The following is a 25,632-nucleotide window of genomic DNA, read 5'->3' as shown; positions in this document are numbered from 1 at the left end:
GTATTCAAAGCCAAACCCAACAACATGCAAAAATCTGCCATGAATGCTCTGGAGAGGCCGGATGGGTCCAAGCTGACAAGACGACCAAACATCACTCCCAAACAACAGAACTGGTCTAACATGAGCAACATAAACCACTCTCAACACCACTCTTCAACACTCAGATCTCTCCTGGACATTCTAATAAGAAGACCCAGAGCTTGAGCAGTCCTGTTATTAATAGATCCTCAGGGTTCAGATTGTACTATAGAGTGGTCCCGAAGTCACTGATTTTTGATTTATGCCTTAGTGTAGATCCATTTAATGTGTAGTCAAACACAAGGGCATCAAAAGATGTAAACTGCTGTTTACATTTTAAATTCAAATTTTAATTAGTAAATTGTTTATTGTTTTCATTTAAAAAAATAATATACAATTTTTAGTTTACTAATTTAATTTAATACAGATATATTACAAAAAAAAAACTGTTGAAATGTTCTATTTGATTAAAAACACTGGCTGACAAAAATTTGTCAGTTTCTCTTTTGAAGAGAAACTGACTGACAATATAAAAAATTTAGGAGAAATTACTGATCAGTACTGTATAATTCTTGCATAAATGATAAGTATAATTTTTTGTCGTAGGCAATTATTCAGAGACAATGTAGGTCTTTTATAACTGCTGATTATGACAGTGGTTGGGTAAAAACAGTGTTTATTGTAATGAACAAAGGTTGTCAGTTTATTGTACTACAAATGCACAAAATGGCTAAGCTTTATTATATTTGATTAGAAAACAAAATTTTTGATTATTATCTTTGATTTTCAATAGAAAAATGTTAAATAAATAAATCAGATAATAATGTAAGCTATGTATAGTATTAAAATGTAATAAGAACAGTCATATTTATAATCGACAATCTGGAAGCAAGATTAATAACATGAGATTATTCTATGTATTATCAAATCAATTTTTTTTTTTTTATTAGTATGCAGTTCACATGTAAATTGCATCCACTGAACAGAATATTTCCTAGCTTCATGAAAAGCATTTTCTCTTGTAGGATTAGGAAACGCTATTGTATTTAACCAATCTCATAATTAGTTGTAATACAAGGCAGCCTACAAGTCACTGAAGGTTGTCTATGACCAAGAATTATATATAATCTTAACTTTTAAATATTTTATACTGCTTATTAATTTCTCTATAACATTTTTTAACTAATTAAAACAAATCTAAACATTTTTCTATAATAAGACCTGTCTGTATTAAATTAAATTACTATCCGTAATTGTTCACTATTTTTTTATGAAAAAACAATTTACGCATTACAACTTCAATTTAAAATTTACATGTAAACAACAGTTTAACCAATAAATAATCAAAATTATGTTTAATATTTTTCTTTTAAACATTTTTATTGGTCCTTGAGGAATTGTGAAAACATATGACAAACATGAGAAATTGTATGATTCTGGTTGAAATTAATTACAAATAAAGGATCTAATTAAATGTTTTTTTTAAAAACATTTTTCCCCTAAAACAAAGAACAGATTTTCATCAACGATTAACAATGTGGTAATCTTATTGCTAACCTAAATTACAACAAATTTGGACCAAAACTATTAATACAAATTATGTCACATAACATATAACAAATAAGATATAAGATAATTTAAGATTGAATTCGCTTAAAATCGCGCAGTAAAATAAAATATTCTGTTACTGCATACAAATATATTTCAAAGATTTAAGGATGAAAGATTATAATTGCAAATCATATAATTAACAATAATTATAAATTGGGTTATAGAAGGAATATTAATTTAATTTAGTAACAATGGCTTAAAACCAAGAAATAGTACGGAACATTTAAATAATGCTAGGTTAAGACAGTTTACTGACCTAGTTGGATAAAATCTAGTGATGAAATTTGAAGCGACCTAACAAACAATTAAACAATAATTCAAAATAAAACACACACTGATTGACATCTCATTACGTGCTACACTTATTTATTTACGTATTAAATATAAAATTCAAGTTTAGCTCAAATCGGCCTACTCTTCAAGTGACCCTAACCTTTCTTAACCGATAGGGGAAATCTGAAATGAAAGACGAAACAAAACAAACTAACTCTGTAGTATTAGATCACATAATTTCTATTTATACAATTGCGGTTTAATAAACCGCCGTCGGCTAAAAATAATCGTCGGATAGTCCTTGCAGTTAAGTATTAAAGATGACAAGATGAAATTTCGTACCTCATTTGGGTCCATTGATCTTATCGATGCAGTATTTGATAAGCAGATTGTGTTTAATATCCGTGATTAAACAAAAGTACTACTATTCATTATTTTTTTATAAACGTCAATTGTAACCGTGCTATTAAACATTTAGCAGTGTGAAATACTGCTGATATTGTAAATTTAAATTAAACAATGGTTGACACAATATAACTTATTCAGGTCAAAATCAAATCTCGGGATAACTACCGAATTATGTTTATTTTTATACTGTACTTCATACGACAATCAAAAGAAAAACATCTCATATGCACCTACTTAAAATATAGTCATTTCTGAACATACATTATTTGTATTTGCTCAAATTCTCGTTTATTGTATCCAAAATTGACAGAAAAAAATCATAATCGCAAAAGAACATAAATAAAACTGAGATAAAAAAGTTGAGAATTTGCTCAACAATAGTTTGTTAGATTGCATTCTGTCAAAGGATGAAATTAAAAGTTTATAAAATAATTTGAAATATTTACGCGAAAACATGAAAATTTATACGTTTTAGTACAATTAGCAAAGTAACATGTTTTTGGTAAACATTTTTGTAACAAATAATTCATTAATCTAATATAAATATTAAGGTTGAAAAGTAACTCATCAGTAAATTATGAATAGATATAACTACTACATTATTACTTGTTCAAAAAAATGTTCAAGTACTCAAGGATCATTTATGATAAATGAAAAGGCGTCATTAGATGGAGGTAACTCAATTGTCAAGCAGATACTATCATTCAAGTATTAAGTAAGTAATTAAAAATAAAACAAAGGATAAATACACAAAATAAAATTCCCTATTCTATTCAACTGTAAAAAGATGGGAAATAAAAACTTCAACAAATCTGCTTAAGATACCAAAAAACAAAATTTAGAAATAAACGGTTAACTTTCACAAATGATCTGTATTACTATCAGAGATCTAGAATCAATTCAGAAATAGAAATATTAAATAAGATAATCATCAGAACAGGTCTACAAATTTCTATTAAAATACAATATGTATGACTATTTATAAAACCACACCCTAAACTTATGAAAACAAAAACAGAAAAGTCAATCAATTCAGATACCTAGGTGGAACATTAGAAGAAAATAGACTAGAAATGAAAGCTATAGAAGAAAGAATAATAAAAGTAAATAAAGCCTATATATTAACTGAAAACATTTACAACAAAAAAACAATTACCTAGAAATGCAAAATTAAGACAACATAAAACAGTGCTAAAACCAGAAAGTTTATATGCCTTTTAATGCTTATCTCTTCATAATAAATATTAAACATCTGTTTGGTCCATGTAAGGCAACTGTCAAAAAGTAACCCTAGAAATTTAACATCAGTAGAGATAGCAGTTGGCTCTCCACTGAGCAGGACTTGTGGAGTGAAATGGTCTTGTAGATGAGAAAAGATTACACATATTGTTTTCTCTGGTGAGAAAACAAGAAATACTTTACAAGTATTTTAATACCTAAGAAGAAGCTTCTTCTTATTATTTTGACTTAGGTGATGATAACGCAAAAGTGCTTTTCACCCCCCCAAAAAAAAAACATGTTTTATTTAATTCAGTAATATTGTAGGAAGCTGTTAAACAGCTCTGAAAACATCTACAGCATACGCAATTTCTATGAAATTCAAAACAGTGTAACTTTTTTTTAAATAAAAGTATACAGTTTAACCACATTCTGTTATATTGAATAAAAAATAATTAAGTTGAAAAAATAAATAAAAATAATAATAAAAATATAGAAATTGAATATTTTTCGTTTCATAACACCTGTTATTTATTGTATTTTTTATTATTAACTTTTACAAATTTCCTAAAATAAAGTAGTAGTACCTCAATTTTATCAATTTATATATTTTTTACATTCATTCTTACTCTTCACAAATTAATTTAAAAAAAATTGACAATTCTTTTTTATTGTATGTAGATAGTTTCTCTGCTGATCATTGCTGTTTTGAGACAAAATAGATTTGGTAACAAGAAGTTATCACTCGTAACACTGAGTAGACCAAACATATAAGTCTGTTCATTGAAAACAAAAGCACAACCAACATTACCGTCATGTTTCGACCCATCAGTGTATACCACCACGTCTGGGTTCAACTTGGTGAGGAGAAACTGAAACATCTGCTGGAAAACAATAGGTGACGTTGATAGTTTATCATACGTTGTTGTAAGATCAAACGTAAAATTTACATGGTTTATTCTCCACGGGGGATTCGAGCACGGACATGATGGAAAGAACGAGGGAGTGCTAACATTCATACGCTGCAGCAGACGCCGTGTACGGACACCCACAGGCGCAGTACAACATACGGTATTCATATTTCCTCAAACTATCATTCTTAAGAACTGGGTCAAAAGCTGGGTGATTCGACTGTCCGCTGAGGCGAGCAAAATAATATAATAAAAGCTGGTCTCGTCTATCCCAAAGTGATGGTTCACCACAGTCTGCAAGTAAGCTTGTGACAGGGGCTTGACCTAAACGCGCCTGTGGCAAGCCGAAGGAAAGCATGATGTTCACCGTCCAGCATTTTAAGCACGGATTGACGAGCTGAAGAGTAGGCGACACAACCATAATCTAAACGGGAACGAACAAAGGAATAGTAAAAACATATCATACATAACCAATCGGCTCCGCAATTGGTGTTACTAAGGACTCGCATCATATCTAAAAGTTTGGAACATTTTATTTTTAATTCTTTTATATGTCTGACCCAAGTAAGACGGCTATCAAAAAATAAACCTAAAAACTTGACGTAAGGAGATAAGCTCTCCGTTCAGAAAAACTTGCGGAATAGAAGGGTTTCGTAGCCGAGAAAAGACTACACATTTTGTTTTGTTGGATGAAAATGTGAAACCAGTAATCCTGGACCAAATTTCAAGGTGAGATGTAGTGTTCTGTAGTAGTCTCTCTGCTGTGGGTGTAGAACGGCTCGCAATGTAAATAGCAAAATCATCAACAAATAGAGAACATGAGACAGGAGCCTGCTCACAATTGGTAATACTGTTTATGGCTACAGAAAATTAATACACCACCTTGAGGGACTTCAGTCTCCAAGATGACACTACTTGAGAGCGAATCGTCCACACGAACATGAAACGTTCAGTGATTTAAGAATCCACGGATAAAAGCAAGCATATTGCCCTTGATTCCCCATTCTTTGAGGATGTTAAGAATACCACGTCGCCAGGCCGTGTCGTACGCCTTTTTTATATCAAAGAAGATAGCGACGACGAGGTGCTCGGGGTTTAAGAAAGCGTTTTGTATGGCTGTTTCCATTGACCATTTAGTGTCAATGGAAGATCGTCCTTGTCGGAAACCACACTGTTCTGGAGATAGATAGCCATATCTCTCCAAGTACCATGTAAGCCTGCGGTTTACCATTCTCGCCATTATTTTACACAAAACGCTTGTTAAAGAAATAGGGCGGTAGCTTGACGGGTTGGTTTGTCTTTACCAGGTTTTAGTACTGGTATAATAAATGCTTCTGACCAGCCGGGCGGGTATACTTGTTCGGAGAATAAACCATTGTAAATATTTTAAAAATGTTGTAGTGACGAATTAGGAAGGTGTGAAAGCATGGCAAGTGCGTATAACAATTCCTTAAATATGAATGGGGTGTTTAATTCACCAACTGAATAACCAATATTTAACGATAATACTTCTATCTATCTTGTACCTTTGAAAATCGTTATTATATGATGAAGTGAGAGACACTGAGCAGAAAGATTTTGCTAAAGTATGTAAAAATTTATCAAGATACCTAATATCAGTTTTTGAAAATCTACCTGATGTAATTTTCAAAAACTGATATTATGTTATCTTGATAAGTTGATATTTTTATAAATATTATACTTTTTATTATAATGGTTAGGTTTCTGCCAATAAATATATTTAAAAAATTTTTCAAAAGTTCCTGTTTTTTTTGTCATCTGTATTTAAAATTTCAAAAAATTGTCATTACTTAGTGTAACTTTAAAAAAAAAAATGTTCTACTAAGTTTTAATAAAAACTAATGTTTGTCTTGCTAGATTTTTTTTATAGAGAAACTATATCTTGTACAAACACAAAATTGTTAATAAACCCAGGGAAATAAAAAGCTTATTTCATGATTATATTTTCTTACACATACTATAAAACTTCCCACATCTTAAAATTATTTGTAAACAACAGACAATAAAGTAATAATAAAAAAATACCAAACAATTTTCTGTGCTATATATTAGAAATTAAGATTAAACTGTTACATTTGATTTGTTGTCACTCAGGAAGTAATTTTTCATATTACACTATAGCAACAAGCCCGTTTCCAAATAAAGAAATAAACACAAATTTTCATTAAATATTTTTACACATAAAACTTACATTCATTCCATCTGAATATGCTCCTTCATTGTTTGCACACAGCTTTGTCAGTCGCCAAATATGTTAAGACAATCTATTCAATGTTTAAGATTTTGAATGATCAAAGTCATATAAACAGTTTAACAGCAGTTTTCAGCTCTTCAACATAGCCACAAATGAGAGGTTTTTTCTTTGATTATATCCCAGATGGAGTTGTTACAGGTTAAGTCACAACAGTCATTTCATTGTTCTTTTTCTAAATTTGCATGGTACCCACCATGAACAGATTTTACGGTAACCAATTATGAAATAACGTATCCAACTCCTTCTTTTGTTATGCCTATCTGGATGATGATGAGTCATTGTGTGATGGAATGGTCATTTTGAATCGATTTTTAATGCTTCTTATCAATCAAAGAAACCGACTGCCCACTGTTTCTGTTTACTCGCTTCTAATGGACAAAATTTTATTGCCTGTCTACTCATAGTACTTCGATCAACAGTTTTATCACCATAAACAGCTTTCAGACGATGATGAACATCACTAGTATACGCTTTTCTATTGTTAAATATTCAATCACTGAACTTTGTTTTAGAGAACTGACATAGCAGGCATGCATACTCGACTCCATAACAATGGCAACTGACAGAAAAAGAGGGGACATGGATGAACAAGTTTTGGAATGTTAGTAGTAGAGGAAAAGTTGGCAGCACCTGTTGCTTTGTGCAAAATTTTATTCTCTGTTATGTTCCAATGTACATTACATTTCAACTGTCATTGTTTATCTAAATTTAATATGTTCAGTATAAATAATAAGTAGACATTAGTGTAGGTTCCAATATTTAGAACATGCATTAATAAAATTGAATCAGAAATAAATTGATTTCCAAAAAAAAAAAAAAAAAAACATTTATTGGGATTCTAAATTAAAAGACAATTTATAAATGAAATAAATATTCTAATAATTTGTGTTTTTTATAGACTATTTATATTAGAGCATCTCCTCTTTTTTTTCCTTAATTTTCAATATTATTTGACATAATGATATAAAGATAATATACAAAACAATACCTTTGCTGATTTATAACCTAGCATGCTTCACTATACCTTCTAGCCAGCCAAATTATTTTCTAACAGTACATAAAACTGTATACTACACTTATACATATCAAACAATAAATTAAAAAAAAAAAACAATTTTTAAATAATGAAATCGCATACTTGGCTAAACGATAAACTTCAAGGTCTTCACCAGATCCAATGCCTTTTAACTATTTTTCAAATTCACCATACCAATTATGTACTACTGACAGAGGACACACTATGAGTACTGTTTTGATATTAATATTTTCATTTGTTAATATTGCTTGTAGTAAACTTAAAACTTGCAATGTTTTTTCCAAGATCCATACGCTTTATTTATTAACAGTAAAATAAATAAAAAATTATTTACCAAAAATAATAATAAAAAAAGCAATGTAAAAACAATTAACAAACAATTAAATTTAGACATGAAGATCTGTTTAAAGAAATAATTTACTTAATTTAAATTATTCAAATGTACATTTGAAAACATACAAAGTTCCTTGGTTCAATACTCTAACTCTACCAAAACCTTATTTCTGATGTTACAAAATATTGTATCTCTCTTTCTAACACGTACTGCCTTATACCCAAACACAATTTTAGTAATTTTTTTAAAAGTACATTTATAATTGTATTTTGTATAAATGGACTGTCATCTTGACAGTACATTCTAAGTTGATCAATTACAAAAAAAAGGAAGCAGAAATCAATCAAAACATTTTTGAGCACAATTTTTTTATTAATGATCCTGAAAATGCATAGATTCATGGAAATTTGGTTATTACCAATACTTTTACCATTATAGTAGTTATCCAAATTAATTGAGTGACAATAATTTGGATAACATAGGTTTTATTGAAGTAACTGCTGTATATTTTTACATTCATCGCAAGTTTATGAAAAACAATTTTATTATATACTACACAGAAATAAAATAAAATTATGTAATGTAATATCTCTTACAACTGAAAAAACTGTGTGCAGGCATACTACAGGCAACTATAGAATTAAATAGTTAATGCTAATTTACTTAATTATTCTCACCATTATCATAAAATAGAGAGTTCTTCATAAAAATAGAATGTTTTTTCTTAAAGTAATTAATACAAATCAGGCTCTTTTCTGCAACCTACTGGGTTGGCCTAGTGGTGAACTCATCATCGCAAATCACCCGATTTTAAATTTGAGATTTGTAAGGTTCAAATCTTAGTAAAGCCAGTTACTTTTATATAGATTTGAGTACTATATAGTGGATACCGGTGTTCTTTGGTGGTTGGGTTTCATTTAACCACTCATCTCAGGAATGGTTGACCTTGAATTTGTATATGACTTTCTTTTTCCTGTTTAGCCTCCGGTAACTACCGTTTAGATAATACTTCAGAGTATGAATGAGGATGATGTGTATGAGTGTGAATGAAGTGTAGTCTTGTACATTCTCAGTTCGACCATTTCTGAGATGTGTGGTTAATTGAAACCCAACCACCAAAGAACACCGGTATCCACGATCTAGTATTCAAATCCGTGTAAAAATAACTGGCTTTACTAGGACTTGAATGCTGGAACTCTCGACTTCCAAATCAGCTGATTTGGGAAGACGCGTTCACCACTAGACCAACCCGGTGACTAATTTGTATATGACTACACCATTTCATTTACATTCATACATATCATCCTCTGAAGTAATACCTTATGATGATTCCAGATGCTAAACAGAAAAAGAGAGAGGTCCTTTTCTGTACCAGCCACATAAATAATGCTTCACTAACTTTTTATAAAACCCCTTTTTTGTATTTGTATTTCAGAATACAAACAATTTATAGAATACCACTTTTTCAGTTCTCTTCTTTTTTAATCACAAACAATGCTCTGTCCTACTCCAAACTCATGAGCGATTTTCTACATATGTATTTGTTTATATGTTTTTAACTTTTTTCTATCATTAGAACAGTTTTCTTCTGTTCCTTAATGTGTTAATATTTTTTCAATGACTACTTATTAGTAGATAACAACAATTACTTAATCCTTTACACGAACCAGGAACAAATATCCTTTCTATTAATAATGCATGTAGAGCAAGACCATAATGAAACGGCGATAAGTTCCTCTTATTGTAAAGGCAGTTTCTTTTTATGTATGACAAACTATAGTGAAATCACACTGATTCAATCTTATTTTTGAAAATAAAATTACTTTTTTTTTTGCACTAATTTGGGATAAAGTAAAATGTAGATAAAAAGTTTTCAAAACAATATACAAAATTGTAGCATACAATTTTTATAAAAAAAAAGTGAAAATTAATTAAAATAGAATTTCACATTTATTATAAATAATTAAAAATACAATCAGTACAATTAAAAAAAGACAGAGTGCTTAGAACAACACAATGCTAACACTGCCATCTAGTTATTGCAGAGTGGCATTAAAAGTTGTACATCAAAATACACACGACATTAATTAATCATTGTTAAACAAATTTTTATAATTATTCAATAATAAAGATGCAAATCACACAGATTGTTTCCTACAAGAACACTGCACAAATTTTTTATTCATTTCCTTCTGTACATCACCATCCCAATTATAATCATTACAATATTGATTCAGTTTTCTATTTTCATTTACATATATTAACTGATTTCTTTCGACTATTTCAATATCTTTTTCAAGTTCTTTCAATTCTTTTTCCAGCTGAGTTTTACGTTTAATTTTTGGTATTGTGTCAGTTACCATAGGTAATAACTGAAATTCCTTTTGTAGATCACGCCAATTCTTATGTAAACCCTATTACACAAAAAAAAAAAATTACTTTAAACTACTTCTGTACATAATACTGATTTTTAAAAAATAAAACTTCTATTTGAATCACAATAAAAAATTAAATGTTTTTAAAGTCAAGCTACAAAATGAAAATATCATAAACTATTAATTATTTCCCTTTGTATACAGATAAATTTAGTAACAGTAAACTAGCTGTAACTTACTTCTAAGAATTAATAATTATCAAAAGCGTTAAAAAAATTATATGGGAAGGACATGAACTTATACTCCATACAGGAACTTTTTCCTGTATTTTTCCATTATTATAAGAATAGATAACCTAACAGGAAACTAATTCAACTTCGTTGTCAAATTCTTTTTAGAAATTCTGGAAAAAATATACCCCACGGTCTCATACAGGAAAATAGATCGTCTTGAGATAAGGAAATTTAATTTTTTTTTTCTCTTTCACTACAGAGAAATTATTTAAGAGCCACTATAAACCTTTTTTGAAACTAGGTATGAAAGATATTAAGTGGCCGCCAGATTGATGAGGATTGTAATATTTCACACATTGTTATGAAACAATTTTTTTTAAATTATCCCTTTAAACTGATTTGTCTCATCCCTAATATTTCAATAAAAATTGTTCAGTTGCCCCCAATGGGGGCTCTCCGGGTACTTAGGATATAGTGGTCTCATATCGAAAAGTAAATCGTTTTAAGGTTAGACCGTTTGCTAAATTTCTTTTTAAACAGTTTAACTTTGGAAAAGTTAAATGTTCCCGTAATTTATTAACCCATTATCAGTAAAAATAAAAATGTAAATGTTCGTTTTTTTTCAAAATCTTAAATCTTCGAAAGTTCTTAATCAATTGCTTTGAAACATCGACATAACGTTGCATTCAAACACGCGCGTGTTTTTATATACCTACTACTTATATACCTAAGATGTCACACCTGTGACAGGTAAAAACATGTTTTTTTTACCTGTTTTACATTTTTTTTTTAAACAACGCTATCTGTTGGACGTAAAAGCAACACACGTTATACTAAGTATTTTGCGATTCCATTTCAATGTTTCCAATATATGTGTCCGCTATAGACTAAAAAACTACTAGCCCGATTTACGCGTGGGGAAAAAGGGAGAAAGGGAAAGATCGGAAAAAGGGAAAGAAGGAAAAATCGGAAAAGTAAATGGAAATGGGAAAGGAGAAAAAAGTAAAAGGGGAAATAGGGAAAAGTAAGGGGAAAAGGAAATAAGGTAAAGCTAAATGGGGGAAGGAAAGAGGGAAAGGGGGAAAAGTAAGGAAATATGGTAAAAATGAAAGAAAATGGGGAGATGGGGAAAGGAAACTGTTAAAAAGGAAAGGGAAAGGGGAGAAAGGGAAATGTTAAACTTTGTGAAGATCGTTATACTTTTGTTAATGTTTTATCAAACTTCCAATTGTGTTCATTTAATCTATATGTATACTCAAATCTAGCAGTAACGAAGCATTACCGGGTCTGCTATTATGTATATATATATATATATATATATATATATATATATATTGTTGTAGAATATACATATAGCTGGGAACGCGTGAACTTGTAGTGGGGATTGAACAGTGCAACTCAGTCTGCTTCAAGTCGAGCTGCCGATAAGTGTGCGTGCAACTGCAGTGTTCAGTTAATGTTTAGACGGGAATATAATTTATACAGTGCAATTACCGTTATTCATATAAGTCTTTTTTATACCATAAAAATAAAACATTATTTCATAAATTTAACCGATCTTTATTTGGAAGTAGTTAATTTCCTGATATATATAAAGTAAGATTGAACTTTCTTGAAATCCTTATCGATCGAGGTAGGATTTTTAACACTAGACTTGAAGGTAAACCCACCGGGTCGGTCTAGTGGTGAAGGCGTCTTCCCAGATCAGCTGATTTGGAAGTCGAGAGTTCCATCGTTTTAGTCCTAGTAAAGTCAGTTATTTTTACACGGATTTGAATACTAGATCGTGGATACCGGTGTTCTTTGGCGGTCGGGTTTCAATTAACCACACATCTCAGGTACGGTCGAACTGAGAATGTACAACACTACACTTCATTCACACTCATACATATCATCCTCATTCATCCTCTGAAGTATTATCTAAACGGTAGTTACCGGAGGCTAAACAGGGAAAAGAAAGAAAGACTTAAAGGTAAGCCCAATCTTATTTTGTGTATGTGTATATCTCGTGGTTTGTTAATTATAAATAATTAATATATATACATACACGTTCAACATTTTTAAAGATATTTTTTATTTAAAAATAATTGTATCGAGACATACTTTTTCAATGAATTTATTTTGCGATTCAATATTTAGGATGGCAACTGAATAACCAGAATTATGCCGAAGATTTTAGGACGATAAGAAGTTGTATTGGAGTCGGCTAAAGTTTCCTGTTGAACTGTCATTCTGTAAGTAATGTATAATATTTTTTCTTCGATTTCTGAAAAAAATGTTACTGTCATGGGAGGATAAAATTTGCAACTTTTTTTTCTATTCGTAGAAAATTTTTTAAACTTTCAAACAGCATTATCCTTTTCAAAAGTGTTTCCCATATAAAAAAATAATGTGCTCGTTCTATTAAATTTGTAGGTTTAAAATACGATAAAACAATATTTTTACCCTCACCAATTTGTAATAGGATTTAGTCAGATCAAAATAATATTTAATATTACTATTCTCAGATGATTTTTTTTTTCAGATTGTGAATACTGCAAGTCGAATTCTTAGTGAAGTTGAAATCGACGAAAAATTAATTTTATAGAAGCGAAACATTTTAACCTATTTTATTTCTTTAAAACCAGGCAAACTATACGAGGAGAATTCGAATTTTTTTTTTCAGTTGGAAAATAAAAAAGGAAGAAGAAGAAAAAAGGAAGATTTTATTTATCCAATCAAAAAAAATAATTTTAATTTAACATTTAGTTTTATTTTTTTCTGTTTACTCATTTACTAATTTATTTTTTAATCGGTTACTTGTTTATAACGAATTAAAATTTTACTTACTATTATTATTTTAACCCTAAACGTAACAATATCGATATTAACGAGTTTAAAATTTTGACAAAACACAATTTTTGGATACCGTAGTAAAGGACCTGAAAATAATTTTTGTTATTTCGTATGTATCGTTAAAACATAAACTCATAATGAAAATACCAGCTAAGTCTGCTATATCAGTAAACGCCTCCTAAATCAGTACATTATGAGAGAAGAAATTGTCTCTTTCAAAGAGTAAACAAAGAACTGACAATAAAAATAAGTTTATTTAAAAAAAAAAAAATATTTATACATTCTAGAAAAAAAATGCTTGGAAAGTTCTGAGTTGCCTACGTGAAAATCTGCATAATATTATACAGAATGTTTCATACCTAACGTGTTTTTTTTAAATCGGAAGAACTGTTCATTCTCTGCTATTTCATTTATGTAACGCGAGATGGCGTACGTATCATCTTTTACTCTTTATTGTTTATAACCGTGCTACATCTGATGTTATTGATTCGATACGTTGTATCATTATGATTCCAGTCGCAATACACTTAAGAGCAATTTTTATTTTATCGTGAAACTTTACAGGATAATTAATTCGATAGTAGCGATGCAAAGAGCGTAACAAATAGAATTTAGTTAGATCAGACAGGAATACTGACGATAGATTTTAAATTGGAAACGACTGGGAAATATCGTTCGTCTAAACTGCTGGAGATAACCGCAAATGTACAGGTGAGATTCCTGTGATTCCCTGGTAAGTCATTAAGGCATTTACCGTACGAGAGCGGACTCTCCTACTGCTAGAGTCAAGGAGCTGCGAAGAAGACTTAGCTAAGAGCGTTTAAAATGATGGCTTTTCATGAATTTTTGGAACCTGATGAGGTTACAAGTACGAAGTAGTTTTACCGATTCCAAGCGATCTTGGTTGCAAATACTAACAGTTATGTGAAATTTAGATGAAGCAAAAACAAAAACGCGACTACAACTGGCCCCATAACATCCGCCTATGGATCGATTGAAAGTCGGAATAGTGTCAGCACAGTAGAGTCGGTCCAATACTTTTAAAATAGCTGTAAACACCTGGAATACTGTAACATTTTTATTGAATTCGTTGAATGACTGGATGAAATTTAACTACATCAACGTTACTTTCAACAGAATGGAGCTCATATCCATTCGTCACATTTCTTTGATGATGACATCATCTTCAGGAACTTGTGGCCGTCGAGATCACTCGATTTAAAAAGTCAGATTTGTTTCTTTGAGGGTTATTTGAAGGCAAAAGTAGACTTCATCCGCTCTCGGGCTTTATTGATTTGAAACAGATTACTACTCGCATAATTAACGGTATCGATAAGGAAATGTTCCAGGACACAGAACGACGTGCTTAGCTGGGTCTTAAGATGGACGCAGAACATTTTCAGTCTAATGTTTCAGAGAACATTAGCGCTGAACGTTCAAAGATACTGTGGATTTAAAATTCAATTAATACCGTTATTGCTACAGTTAATATATAAAGGGAATCGGTTTTATATGAATCATCCGTTACAATAATGAATTATTTATTATACCCTACAGTCCATATTAGACTTTGGCTTCCTTTTGGTTTCGCAATAGCCATTTTTTTATAGTCGTATTGTCAACCGTAAACCCAACCGATAATCTGGAGAGTATCAGGAATTTTTCTATCGATATTTCAATACCGCAGACGAATTTCATTAATTTTAAGGCTTCAAGAAATCAGTTTTTCCTGTTTTTCATTTAGCTAAGTAACAACAACCCATATGCCAAAATTTATTGCCTAGTGATCGAATTAAGGATTAAAGAAATAGGATTTGTCGGCTACAAATCAATCAATCAATTTTAACTGTACAAAAACTGTGTATGGAAGTATACAACAGAAACCGATACTATAATAATTAAATTATTCATAGATGATTAAATGCTATAAAATTTATTTCCTAATGTTCTGGCTGTGATACGTGGAAATCATGTAAGCGACAAAGGATGTAAACCCATTATTTGTGATGAATATAATGAATATGTCACTTGTGATAAATATAACCGAATTCTATCGAGTTTCGTATACTCGGCTAAATTATTATACTACTACTAATATATACTCGGCTAAATTAAGAATGCAACTGACAAGTAATAAATTACCTCTTGACTTTTCTTATTTAATTTTGGTATTGTATTTAAAAAATATCTGTGATATTTCGAGAATCGCTAGTATTTCGAGGTCGATATCTTGTTACTATAGTTTTTTATGCCTTAAATATACTACAACAAGCGATATCATTTATACATCTGAAGATAAAGAATTCATTTATCGATTATTTAAAAAAAATCTGATGTGGACACCACATGATTTTCTTGTACACCAATTACATATATACAAGTTTCTTTTTTAATGAAAGGTATATAAAACTCTATTTCATTAGTAACTTCTGATATTTTTTTATGATTTTTTTTGTAGTTGAATTATTAATATCGTAAAAATGTTTTTTTTTTACAATCAGAGGTTAATAATTTATATAGGTTAATAATATAAATTAATATATTTAAATAAATAAAAAAAAAAAAAAAAAAAAAAAAAAAAAAAAAAAAAAAAAAAAAAAACAGTTAAAAAAGGGATATAGTCTGATTCGAACCGATTCCCATGTATGATCCCTTCTCCTTATAAGATCCCAATATTTCATTAATTAAAATTTAATCTGGCTATAACTCTGGAACTAATGAATATAAGTACCACTTATGATGATACATCGTTAAAAAGCTTTCAATGACGACTTATTACTGCACTTAAGAAAAAGGCTAAAATCCAATTTTTTTTTAAATTTTTGGACACTTTTGGTTCACTCGATTGTAATAAAAAGGGGAGATACACAATTAGATATAACAACAGTTCTAAATACAAAATTTCAACAATCTACGGTTAATCGTTTTTGAGTTATGCGAGATAAATACGTACGTACATATAGACGTCACGCCGAAACTAGTCAAAATGGATTCAGGGTAGTCAAAATGGATTCTCCGTTGAATTCTGAAAACCGAAATTTTTCGCGATCTTTTACGTCCTTTACTTCGTACAAGGAAGTAAAAAATAAATAGAGACAAAAAATTCCTTACAATATTTAATGTTATTAGAGAAATAAATTATTTATTAAATAAATAAAAATTGATTTTAATAAATACCGATTATAAAATAAAGAAATACTGATTATTATAGATATTTTGAATCGGATCGTTAAAATCTCATTTATCCTACACAGAATACAGTTTATCATTCTATTCAATAAAATTGTTGTAGTTTAAGTAAAAGTAATTCTAAAGAGTGAAATCGTAATGACTGTTCAACTAATGTATACAGTCATTAAAACCAGACAAGCTTAAAATGTACTGTATTTACCGAATCAAAAAATAAAGGTTTCTGCAATAACCGATTCCAAAGTAAAAAGATAAGAAAACTTAACGACTGTTTACTGGGAAATCCATTTTGTTATATATTATTATTCCAAGTAATAATACAAAATTATAACAATTTAATTATAATAATTTTAAAAAATAAGATTAAATATTATTCACCATAATAGTATTTCTTCAAACAAATTCGAGTACACTTTGTATTGATTATTTTAATAATATAAAAATAACCTTAAAATAAAATAACTTTTCTAACCTCCAATAGCAATGCACGTCAATTGCAAACCGGATCCTTCTGTTACAGGTCCGACAACTTTACGCTGGAGACTACCACCATTTGATTCCAGAAGAGTTAATTTTCTTGGTGGAACTAAAAAAACAAAATAAAAAAATTGTTATTAATAAAATCTATAAAACATATATTTGCAAATAAAAATTATCAATAAAATTTAAATAGTTTTATAATAAGAAGAAACATTAATTATTATCTGTAAATTATTTCTTCATACTACCGATTTTCTTACTCATAATAACTATCACTGCAGATTAAATATTAAGTATAATATCCATCTAAAATGTATTTCATTTGCAATACTTCCACACTGAACAACACATGTCAGTTTGTAATAGGCTCCGCTAGTTTCATGTCTTTTTCAAGATATTCCCACTGAGAATGTTAAGTCATATCTATTGAAATCATACCTCTATTATTAAAATTAAATTTTACATATATTTAATAATAAATCCGAAAGAAAATTCAAACTACTTTGCTAAATAATAAAAATTGTATTTCAGAAGAATCTTTAAGCCCTTTACATATAAATTTCTACAAGATAATTTTTTTTTAACATAACAATTATAAATTTACAATACCATAATATTAACTAAAATATATTTTATTTCATTATAACGGCCCAGTTTGCCGATGTTTCCGTGGAATTATTCGATATTAAACAGCACATTATTATCATTGTGGTACAAACGTATTTTCCTTTCATTAGAGTAAATTACATCTAAACATCGATGACGTCACACTTATCTAACTTTTACTACAATTAAATTTTACTAAAGACATTAAATTCTATTAATTCAGGTAAATCAAACGCTTAATCGTAATGTAACAATATTTTAGCTTGAGAAGTTATTCACTTTTTTAGCTTGTAAAATTATTTAAAAATAAAGAATCACTAACATTTTCATGAACATTAAAAAATTATTCCTCGAGTACTATTTATTGAAACGGTATTACGGTTTAAAATATTTGATAACGTACTTGAGTTGTACAGTGAATAATGCATTTTAATTTAGTTAGAATATCCTAGATTCTTTCTTTTATTATCACCGGAATACACATTGTACTGATTAATGCCAATTTTACACAAAATTAAGTAAAGTTCTGCAGTTATGCGTTTAAAAAAATTAAGATACTTTAGAATAAGTTAATAGGGTGACACACCAGGGTGTTCGGGTAGCTGTTGACCAAACTTAAAATGAATTAAGTAAGGTTAAGAGAATAAACATAACAAGTTCATGGAGACAAATGGCATATCTCGCTTCGACCTCTACAACTTATATTTTTTTAATAAAAATGTATATCATAAGAAAGGAATAAGATATTTAGATGAAATTTGGAATACATGTACACATCTATAAAATATATCTGGAATTTTGTTACAGTTTGAAAATTCTTCAGTGCAGCATTTAATCATTAACAACTCCGTAAAGTTTTATCGAATTACGTTTTATTAGATAAACTTTTAAGTCTGTTATTGTAATCAACATGGTAGGTTCATTTTTGTTGTGAAAACTTCTTTAGGCGTGTTGTGTCAGAATTTTTTGTACATACAAATTACATGGGAAAATGGGAAAAAAATCGCAGACTCGTACTCGTAATCAAAATTTGTAACGTAATGCAAGAGGCTAAGCATATGTATATGAAAGAGAAAAAGGCATAGAGGGAGAATATATGTATACACATTTTTGAGTATAGTATAATATGTAGTAGAAGAATACGGGAGGTGGGAGAAAAAACTGCCGGTGATTGAAAATAATTCTCCCTCTCTATCACTCATAATAAAAAAAAAAAATTGTTAAATTCAGTGTAAGTGTAACATATTATAATATTTTTTTATTGAATTTGGAACATATGTGAAGATTTTCAACACCTAATTTATATGCGTTAAAAAATCATTTACCTTGAAAATATTATCGGTAAAGATTGCTGTTTATTGTTAAAAAAGCACTTTACATGAAATATTTTGGTCTTGCAATTTTGTGGGGGCGAATTTCGCTCGCGAAATGGGTTTTTCAAACCCATGAAAAGAGATGTGGAGGTTCAATAGCCAATTTCTTTGTTTTTTTTTGTTGTAATTTTGGGGGCATCTCAAACCTTTACTACGTATTTTGCAGTAAATCCACTCTTTCAGCGTGAAAATTTAACTTCAAACACGGGATAATCGTGGAAAACACGTGTTCAAATTGGTTCTAGGGGTCAAAGGTTAAAGTGGCTATTGAATTAAACATTATATGCTACATATATTAATTCGAAACGATTGCGATCGCATACAAGTTTTCAATTCGGGCCGTGCGGTCTTAAGCACACATATATTTTTTTTTCACTTCATTTGTCCAAATCGGTTAATAAACAACTGAAATGTGGCTGAAATTGTACATCTGAAAAATTATGCGATTGACAGTTTCGGACAAGTTTTCATTTCCTTCACTAATCGAATTAAAAATATATAATTCCACGCATTATTAGTCAATCCGATTGTAAGATATCAATTTTTATACAAACAAATAAAACGGCAGACAAAAGTAAAGTGAAAGATAGGGCATTTATCCATATAAACATTTTTACTTATTTTATTGTTTTGAATCACGGAACGGCAAAGTGAACAGTCCTTTACAATCGGCTAACACATCCGGGATATCTGTGGACATATACTGTATAATTGATACGATCTGATATTCATAATACATAATAAGAATTATCTAAAGTTCTTTAATAAGTATTTCGGGTAATACATGCAAGTGTTGCACAATGTTTTATCTGTTTTAAGTATCCTGTTTTACGAGTACAAAAAAAATTGCAAGTGGATACCACAGTTACTTTCCAATTGTAATGGATGTTTAAAAAAAAAAACATTCAACTAATACAATTTAAATCAATTTTGAAGGAACCGTTTCTTTATTTCTGACACGGTCTCTTCTATTTCCTGGCAGATTTCTTTAAATTTATTACTTAGAGCTATCCCTGTTAAAGATCTAATCTTAAAAAATGATAAAATTTTATACAAAAAACGATTGAAGGAACGGTCGTAAAATTTTGATTACAAATTACTCAAGAAGAAACTGTTTATTATAATTTTCCAAACGTACTAAAACGGAATGCATTTTAGCACTGTCTTCCATTTTAAGGTAATTTTATTCCATTTCAAGGAATTAAAATATAAAAAAATCTTATTTAACAAATTTGATTATTTTTTTTAAAATTTAATCGTTTAAATGTAATAGTTTTTGATTTTTGTCCGATTCCTTCAAGATAGCAGATAATAAATTTACCCAGTAAATTCAGGGAATATTTTTTTAAATGTATTAGAATACTTTACATGTTGAAGCGTATGAAATTTTGGTTACTATCCATCTATATAATAAAAATTTGTTTATAAAAAAAAATTGACCTAAAACAAATAATACTACACTAAGAGTAGTAGAAGTTGGTTGTTTTAATCGGACAAAGGAGATTATAATGTTAAAATATAGCGATATAAACAAAATATAAATGACTGTAACTGATGTAAATGCTTCAGTGTACGGATGAAAAGATCTTAGATTCTATGTTCTCCAACCACAATGTTATCTGTATTTTTACCGATTAAAAACAAAATATGAGATTACAGAACAGATACAGATTACATTTAAATGGGAATTCACTTTAAGAGGATTCAATTCGTAATATATTTTATATGTTAAAACTTATATAATCAGGCTGTAAATTATAGCGATGTCAGTTAAACGATTAGAAAAATATCTACGTTATTTTAATTTCAAGGACAAACTCTTAGTTTAGAAAAACGGCATACACATTTTATTTTAAATATATTATTATGTTAATTTTTAAAAAAGCTTTTACTGAATTCTTAATCGATAACTCTGCTTTCACGAAACGTCAAAAAACCATAAAAATACTTCATAAATCGCATAGTTTAAATAGGTAAAAAGAGGTTCGTTAAAAACAAAAATTAATAATTTACTCTAAAATAGCTCCCGTCGCAGTTTCGCCCATGCTATATGGTTACTTGCATTTCACCTTTTATTTTATGTTTAGAGGCAGGTGCAGCCGGTCACACATACAGTAACGGTGGCATTGGCTGTGGTTTCAGCCACAGCGCCGTATTCCTTCACACGCTAAAATTGGATTTAAATATTTATCTAAGCCCAAATCTACTGAATATTTCTTTTACTATAGTAGGAATTGGAAAACTTACAATCTCTGTTCAAAAGTGTTTTTACCTTTCTTCATCCCCTTTTTCATTTCAACTTCGTATTTCAAAAGTCTAGAAATTGGTTTATCGACAAGAAGATTACTCTCACCAAAAATCAAATTGATTTTTTTCATTTGTCACAAAGAAATTGAAAAAAATAACAGGGTTTCAAAAATCAATTTTAACCCTTGAAACTTGGAATAAAACTCAAAATTTAGAAACTGATTTTTAAATATTCATAATCGTAGTTCAAATCCAGGTCACACAGTGATAGACAGTAACAGTTCACAATTCATTAAAGTTTGTACTTCAACCGGAAAATTTCAACTGCTACATTATATATACGATTATATATATATATATATATTATACACATTTTTCGAAATTAAATATATCCAAAAATCTTCTCAGTTATGTCAAGAAACACGGGTAAAAATTTAGTAACGATAGATCGGGTAGTTTTTTGTTTATCCCGAACAAAAAAAACCCTCTTCCTCTTAATATATAATAGTACAGATTTATAATGTAATGCTCCCTCTGTGAATCATGAGACCTTCCCGTCGGTGAGGGAGCTTAAGTGCTCAGTGATAGAGAGTAGCTGGACCGAAAGTGCAAACGCATCGGAGAGGTATCTGTTGAGAGCGAGACTAAGGTATGATTCCTGAAAGAGGACAGCAGCTCTTTCAGTAGTTATTAAGGGCGTAGGTCAGGACGACTTAAACGGCCATATCAACATCACTCCTCTGAGTACTGCGCAGCTGAAAGCGATGGAAAACTACAGTTGCTTTTTTTCCAAAAAAATGTTGCTCTCTGCATATTCATATAGCAATGATGGAGGCACCTTCCTTGGTAAAATATTTCGGAGGTAAACTAGTGCCGAGTTCGGATCTCCAGGTGTGGGGACTACTAAGGAAGGGGGTCACCAGAAGATTAAAAAATATTCTACGAGTCGGAGCGTGGAATGTTAGAAGTCTAAAAAAGGTTGTTAGGTTAGAAAAATTGAAAGAAAACAATTTTTCGGGATGTAGGATGTAGGTGGTATACCGAAATAAAACGATTAACACTAGATAGGGAATCTTGGAGAACTGCATCAAACCAGTCGAGTGACTGAAGACAAAAAAAAAATGTATCGATTTATAATATAACGTCGGGCGAAACATACAGATCCAGTAGTATATATAATGACTGCAACTATATTTTGGACTTAATTCTCAGTTCATTTAAACGTAAACTATTGAAAAATTCTTCATAGTTCATCAACTCGGAAATAATTTCAATAACAAGTTAACGAATTCCTGTTCTGAAAAAAAAACCTTTCGGCACACCGAAAGGCGAAGGTAGATTTCACCGGTGCTGAGTAAGGGATAAAAAAGATTTTTACCTTAAAGTTAAGAAAAACTGCAAAATTATTCGACACGACAATGATTGCGTGTGAAAAAAGTTTCACATGTTTAGCATACGACAAGCCCCATCTTCTTACAATTCCAGCAACATTTTGGTCATCCCTTGCCGTAAGGGTTGGTCATATCAAAAATTGTTTTAGATAATGTTTAGAGGACTAAAGACCACTCTAAACCGATTCGATACTGCGCCTATTAATGTAAAAATGATGTTTTTGGTCTTCGCAACCCCATTTTTTCCAACTCCTGGGCCGATCGTTGGCGATATCAAAAATCGTTACTTACTTAAGTTTTAGGCCCTTATTCAAAGAATAGTAGGAACTTTAAACGATTCGATATTTTATTTAATAAGAAAGTTATAGCGATATTTTTTTTTCAAAAAAGCCACCCCGCATTGACCGATTTTGCTCATTAACGAGCTCGACCGAGATTTTAAGACGTTATATTTTACGTATCAATTTGAAATTGATTTGCACAAAATTACGGAAGTTATCGTATCCACAAGAAAGTGAGTGATATAAATAAAAATATATATATATATATATATAAATGTATACATACATTTTTGAACTGACGGTGGTTTTCGGTCTTCGCGTTTCACATGTGAAACGCGAAGATATGGAAGTCGAATTATGGTACCCGTTACAATAGGTAGCTTTCTTATGAAATCTACCTTTCTTTTCCAGTTTAGCCTCCGGTAACTACCGTTTAGATAATTCTTCAGAGGATGATATGTATGAGGGTGAATGAAGTGTAGTCTTGTACAGTCTCAGTTCGACCGTTCCTGATATGTGTGATTAATTGAAACCCGACCGCCAAAGAACACCGGTATCCACGATCTAGTATTAAATTCCGTGTAAAAATAACTGGCTTTACTAGGACTTGAACGCTGTAACTCTCGACTTTCCAAATCAGCTGATTTGGGAAGACGCGTTAACCGCTAGACCAACCCGGTGGGTTTTATGAAATCTACATAAAAGAGTTAATTTTAACGTCTTTTAATTAATTAATTTTAATTTACGACAATTTTTAACTAATTGATTCATCAAAATTTGATAATAATTAAGGAAGTTCTACCTATATCTATACACAAAATTGCTCTTCTTATTATTGCTATTGTAAATATTACAATTTATTTATTTTCTGTTACTTTTTAATCCTTTAATGTTTAAATTTCAAGTAATTGTTATTTGATATATTATTACACATGATATACTTATTTATTACAGATTTGATTTTATAGAAATGAACGATCACAGATATAAAAATCTATTGACTTCAGATCGGGGAAGCCGTAATCCATTTGAAACTAGAGAGTTATAAAAAGTTCTATAAATTTTTTTATTGTATTTTGTGTAACATCCTCATACAGAAGGTGAAAATAGCAATCTTCTTTCTTCTTTATTCTAAAACGTATGTTTACTAGTTCTTTACCTATTTCTGGCTTGTGCATTAGCTTTCTTTAATTGAATATAACTGCTTCTCAACATGCTCGCAATGTATTATTCTTTTCCTCTTATTTCTTCAATGATTCTTCTCTGAAAGCAGTCCTTTCTCAAAGTAGGTCCAATTTTTTTACCAATATATATATATATATATATATATATATATATATATATATACACACACAAAGGTAAGACAATTATTATCCGCAATTTAGTTGTATTTTTGTTTATGTTGGTAGTACTATCGTGTTGCGTAGATAAGGCATGCGTGGCTTAATTGTTGTCATGTCTGTGCAGGTTTGATGCTGCTAGGTTAGTTCCATTATAGCTGCCCTGCCGTTAACCATGGCTGCTCCGCTTTCTGTTTGCACCAAAGAAGAGCGACGTTCAGCGATCCGTTTTTTGTGGTCGGAAAGTGTATCAGGGTCCGAAATTCATTGAAGACTTTCGGTACAGTACGGGAACAGTGTGTTGCCGCAACGGAGTGTCTAACGATGGAAAACATTTTGAAAAATTTTGAAAATTTTGAAAAATTCAAAAATAGTCGCATAAGTGTTACGTACGACGAAGGATCCGGACGACCGTTTACCCCACAAATGAGGAAAAGATTGAGCGTGGACGTGACGTGGTTTTCTTAGACAGACGAGTAACTATCGATGAAGTGGCACATCGTCTGCAAGTTAGTCGTTGTTCTGCCTACGAAATAATCCACAACAGACTTGGGTTTCATAAAGTCTGTGCAAGATGGGTCCCAAAACAACTAGGTCGCATAAACAAACGCGCTTGGATATCTGCCAAAATATTTGGATCTATGGTAACGAACGGGACCATCTTCTTAGACAGAATCATAACCGGTGACGAAACACGGATCCATCGTTACAAGCCGGAGAGTAAACGGTAGAGTATGGAATGGAAACATCAAAATACGCCCTGCAAAAAAAAAGTTCAAGACCCAACCGTTCTCAGGAAAATTGATGCTTACGGTTTTTTGGGACTCATAAGGCCCAGCACTGGAACATTATGAGAGGAAAGGGGCACAACAATAAACAGTGCGCGTTACAGTGAGATGCTTATTGCCGAGCTGAAGCCTGCGATTGGAAGCAAACGCCGAGGACTGCTGTCGAAAGTCGAGTTGTTGTACGACAATGCCCGTCTACATACTGCTGCCCGCACTGCTCAAACGCTCCAGAAACTCAACTTTGAAGTACCGGCTCGTCCTCCGTATAGTCCTGTTCTTTCCCCTTCTGACTACCACTTGTTTGGTGCACTCAGAGACATTAAGGGACCGTCGATTTACTTCAGACGCAACAGTGAAAGAAGCGGTTCATTCTTGGCTCGCAGCTCAACGGAAAACCTTCTTTTAGGGCA

The 25,632-nt window shown here is 30.6% G+C and overlaps 1 protein-coding gene across 2 annotated transcripts in view; it reads right to left on the bottom strand.

The window, feature by feature from the left end:
• The window catches only part of LOC142324633 (uncharacterized), a 287,954-nt gene that overhangs the window by 31,528 nt on the left and 230,794 nt on the right, over positions 1–25,632 (bottom strand). The window contains exons 4-5 of one of the 2 annotated variants that reach the window (XM_075365486.1): positions 17,189–17,302; positions 10,016–10,498 (exon numbers count right to left, since the gene is read on the bottom strand). In XM_075365486.1, coding sequence (XP_075221601.1) covers positions 10,488–10,498; positions 17,189–17,302 — 125 coding nt within the window. In that variant the 3' untranslated portion in view covers positions 10,016–10,487. Of the gene's footprint in view, positions 1–10,015; positions 10,499–17,188; positions 17,303–25,632 lie in introns of those variants that run through there. The other variant, XM_075365484.1, reaches the window with a different exon arrangement.

This window comes from Lycorma delicatula, chromosome 5 (assembly GCF_047948215.1).
Source record: "Lycorma delicatula isolate Av1 chromosome 5, ASM4794821v1, whole genome shotgun sequence".
Classification (NCBI taxonomy): Eukaryota; Metazoa; Arthropoda; class Insecta; order Hemiptera; family Fulgoridae; genus Lycorma; species Lycorma delicatula.
The sequence above is the reverse complement of the archived record's forward strand: the minus strand, read 5'-3'. Positions and strand labels throughout refer to the sequence as shown.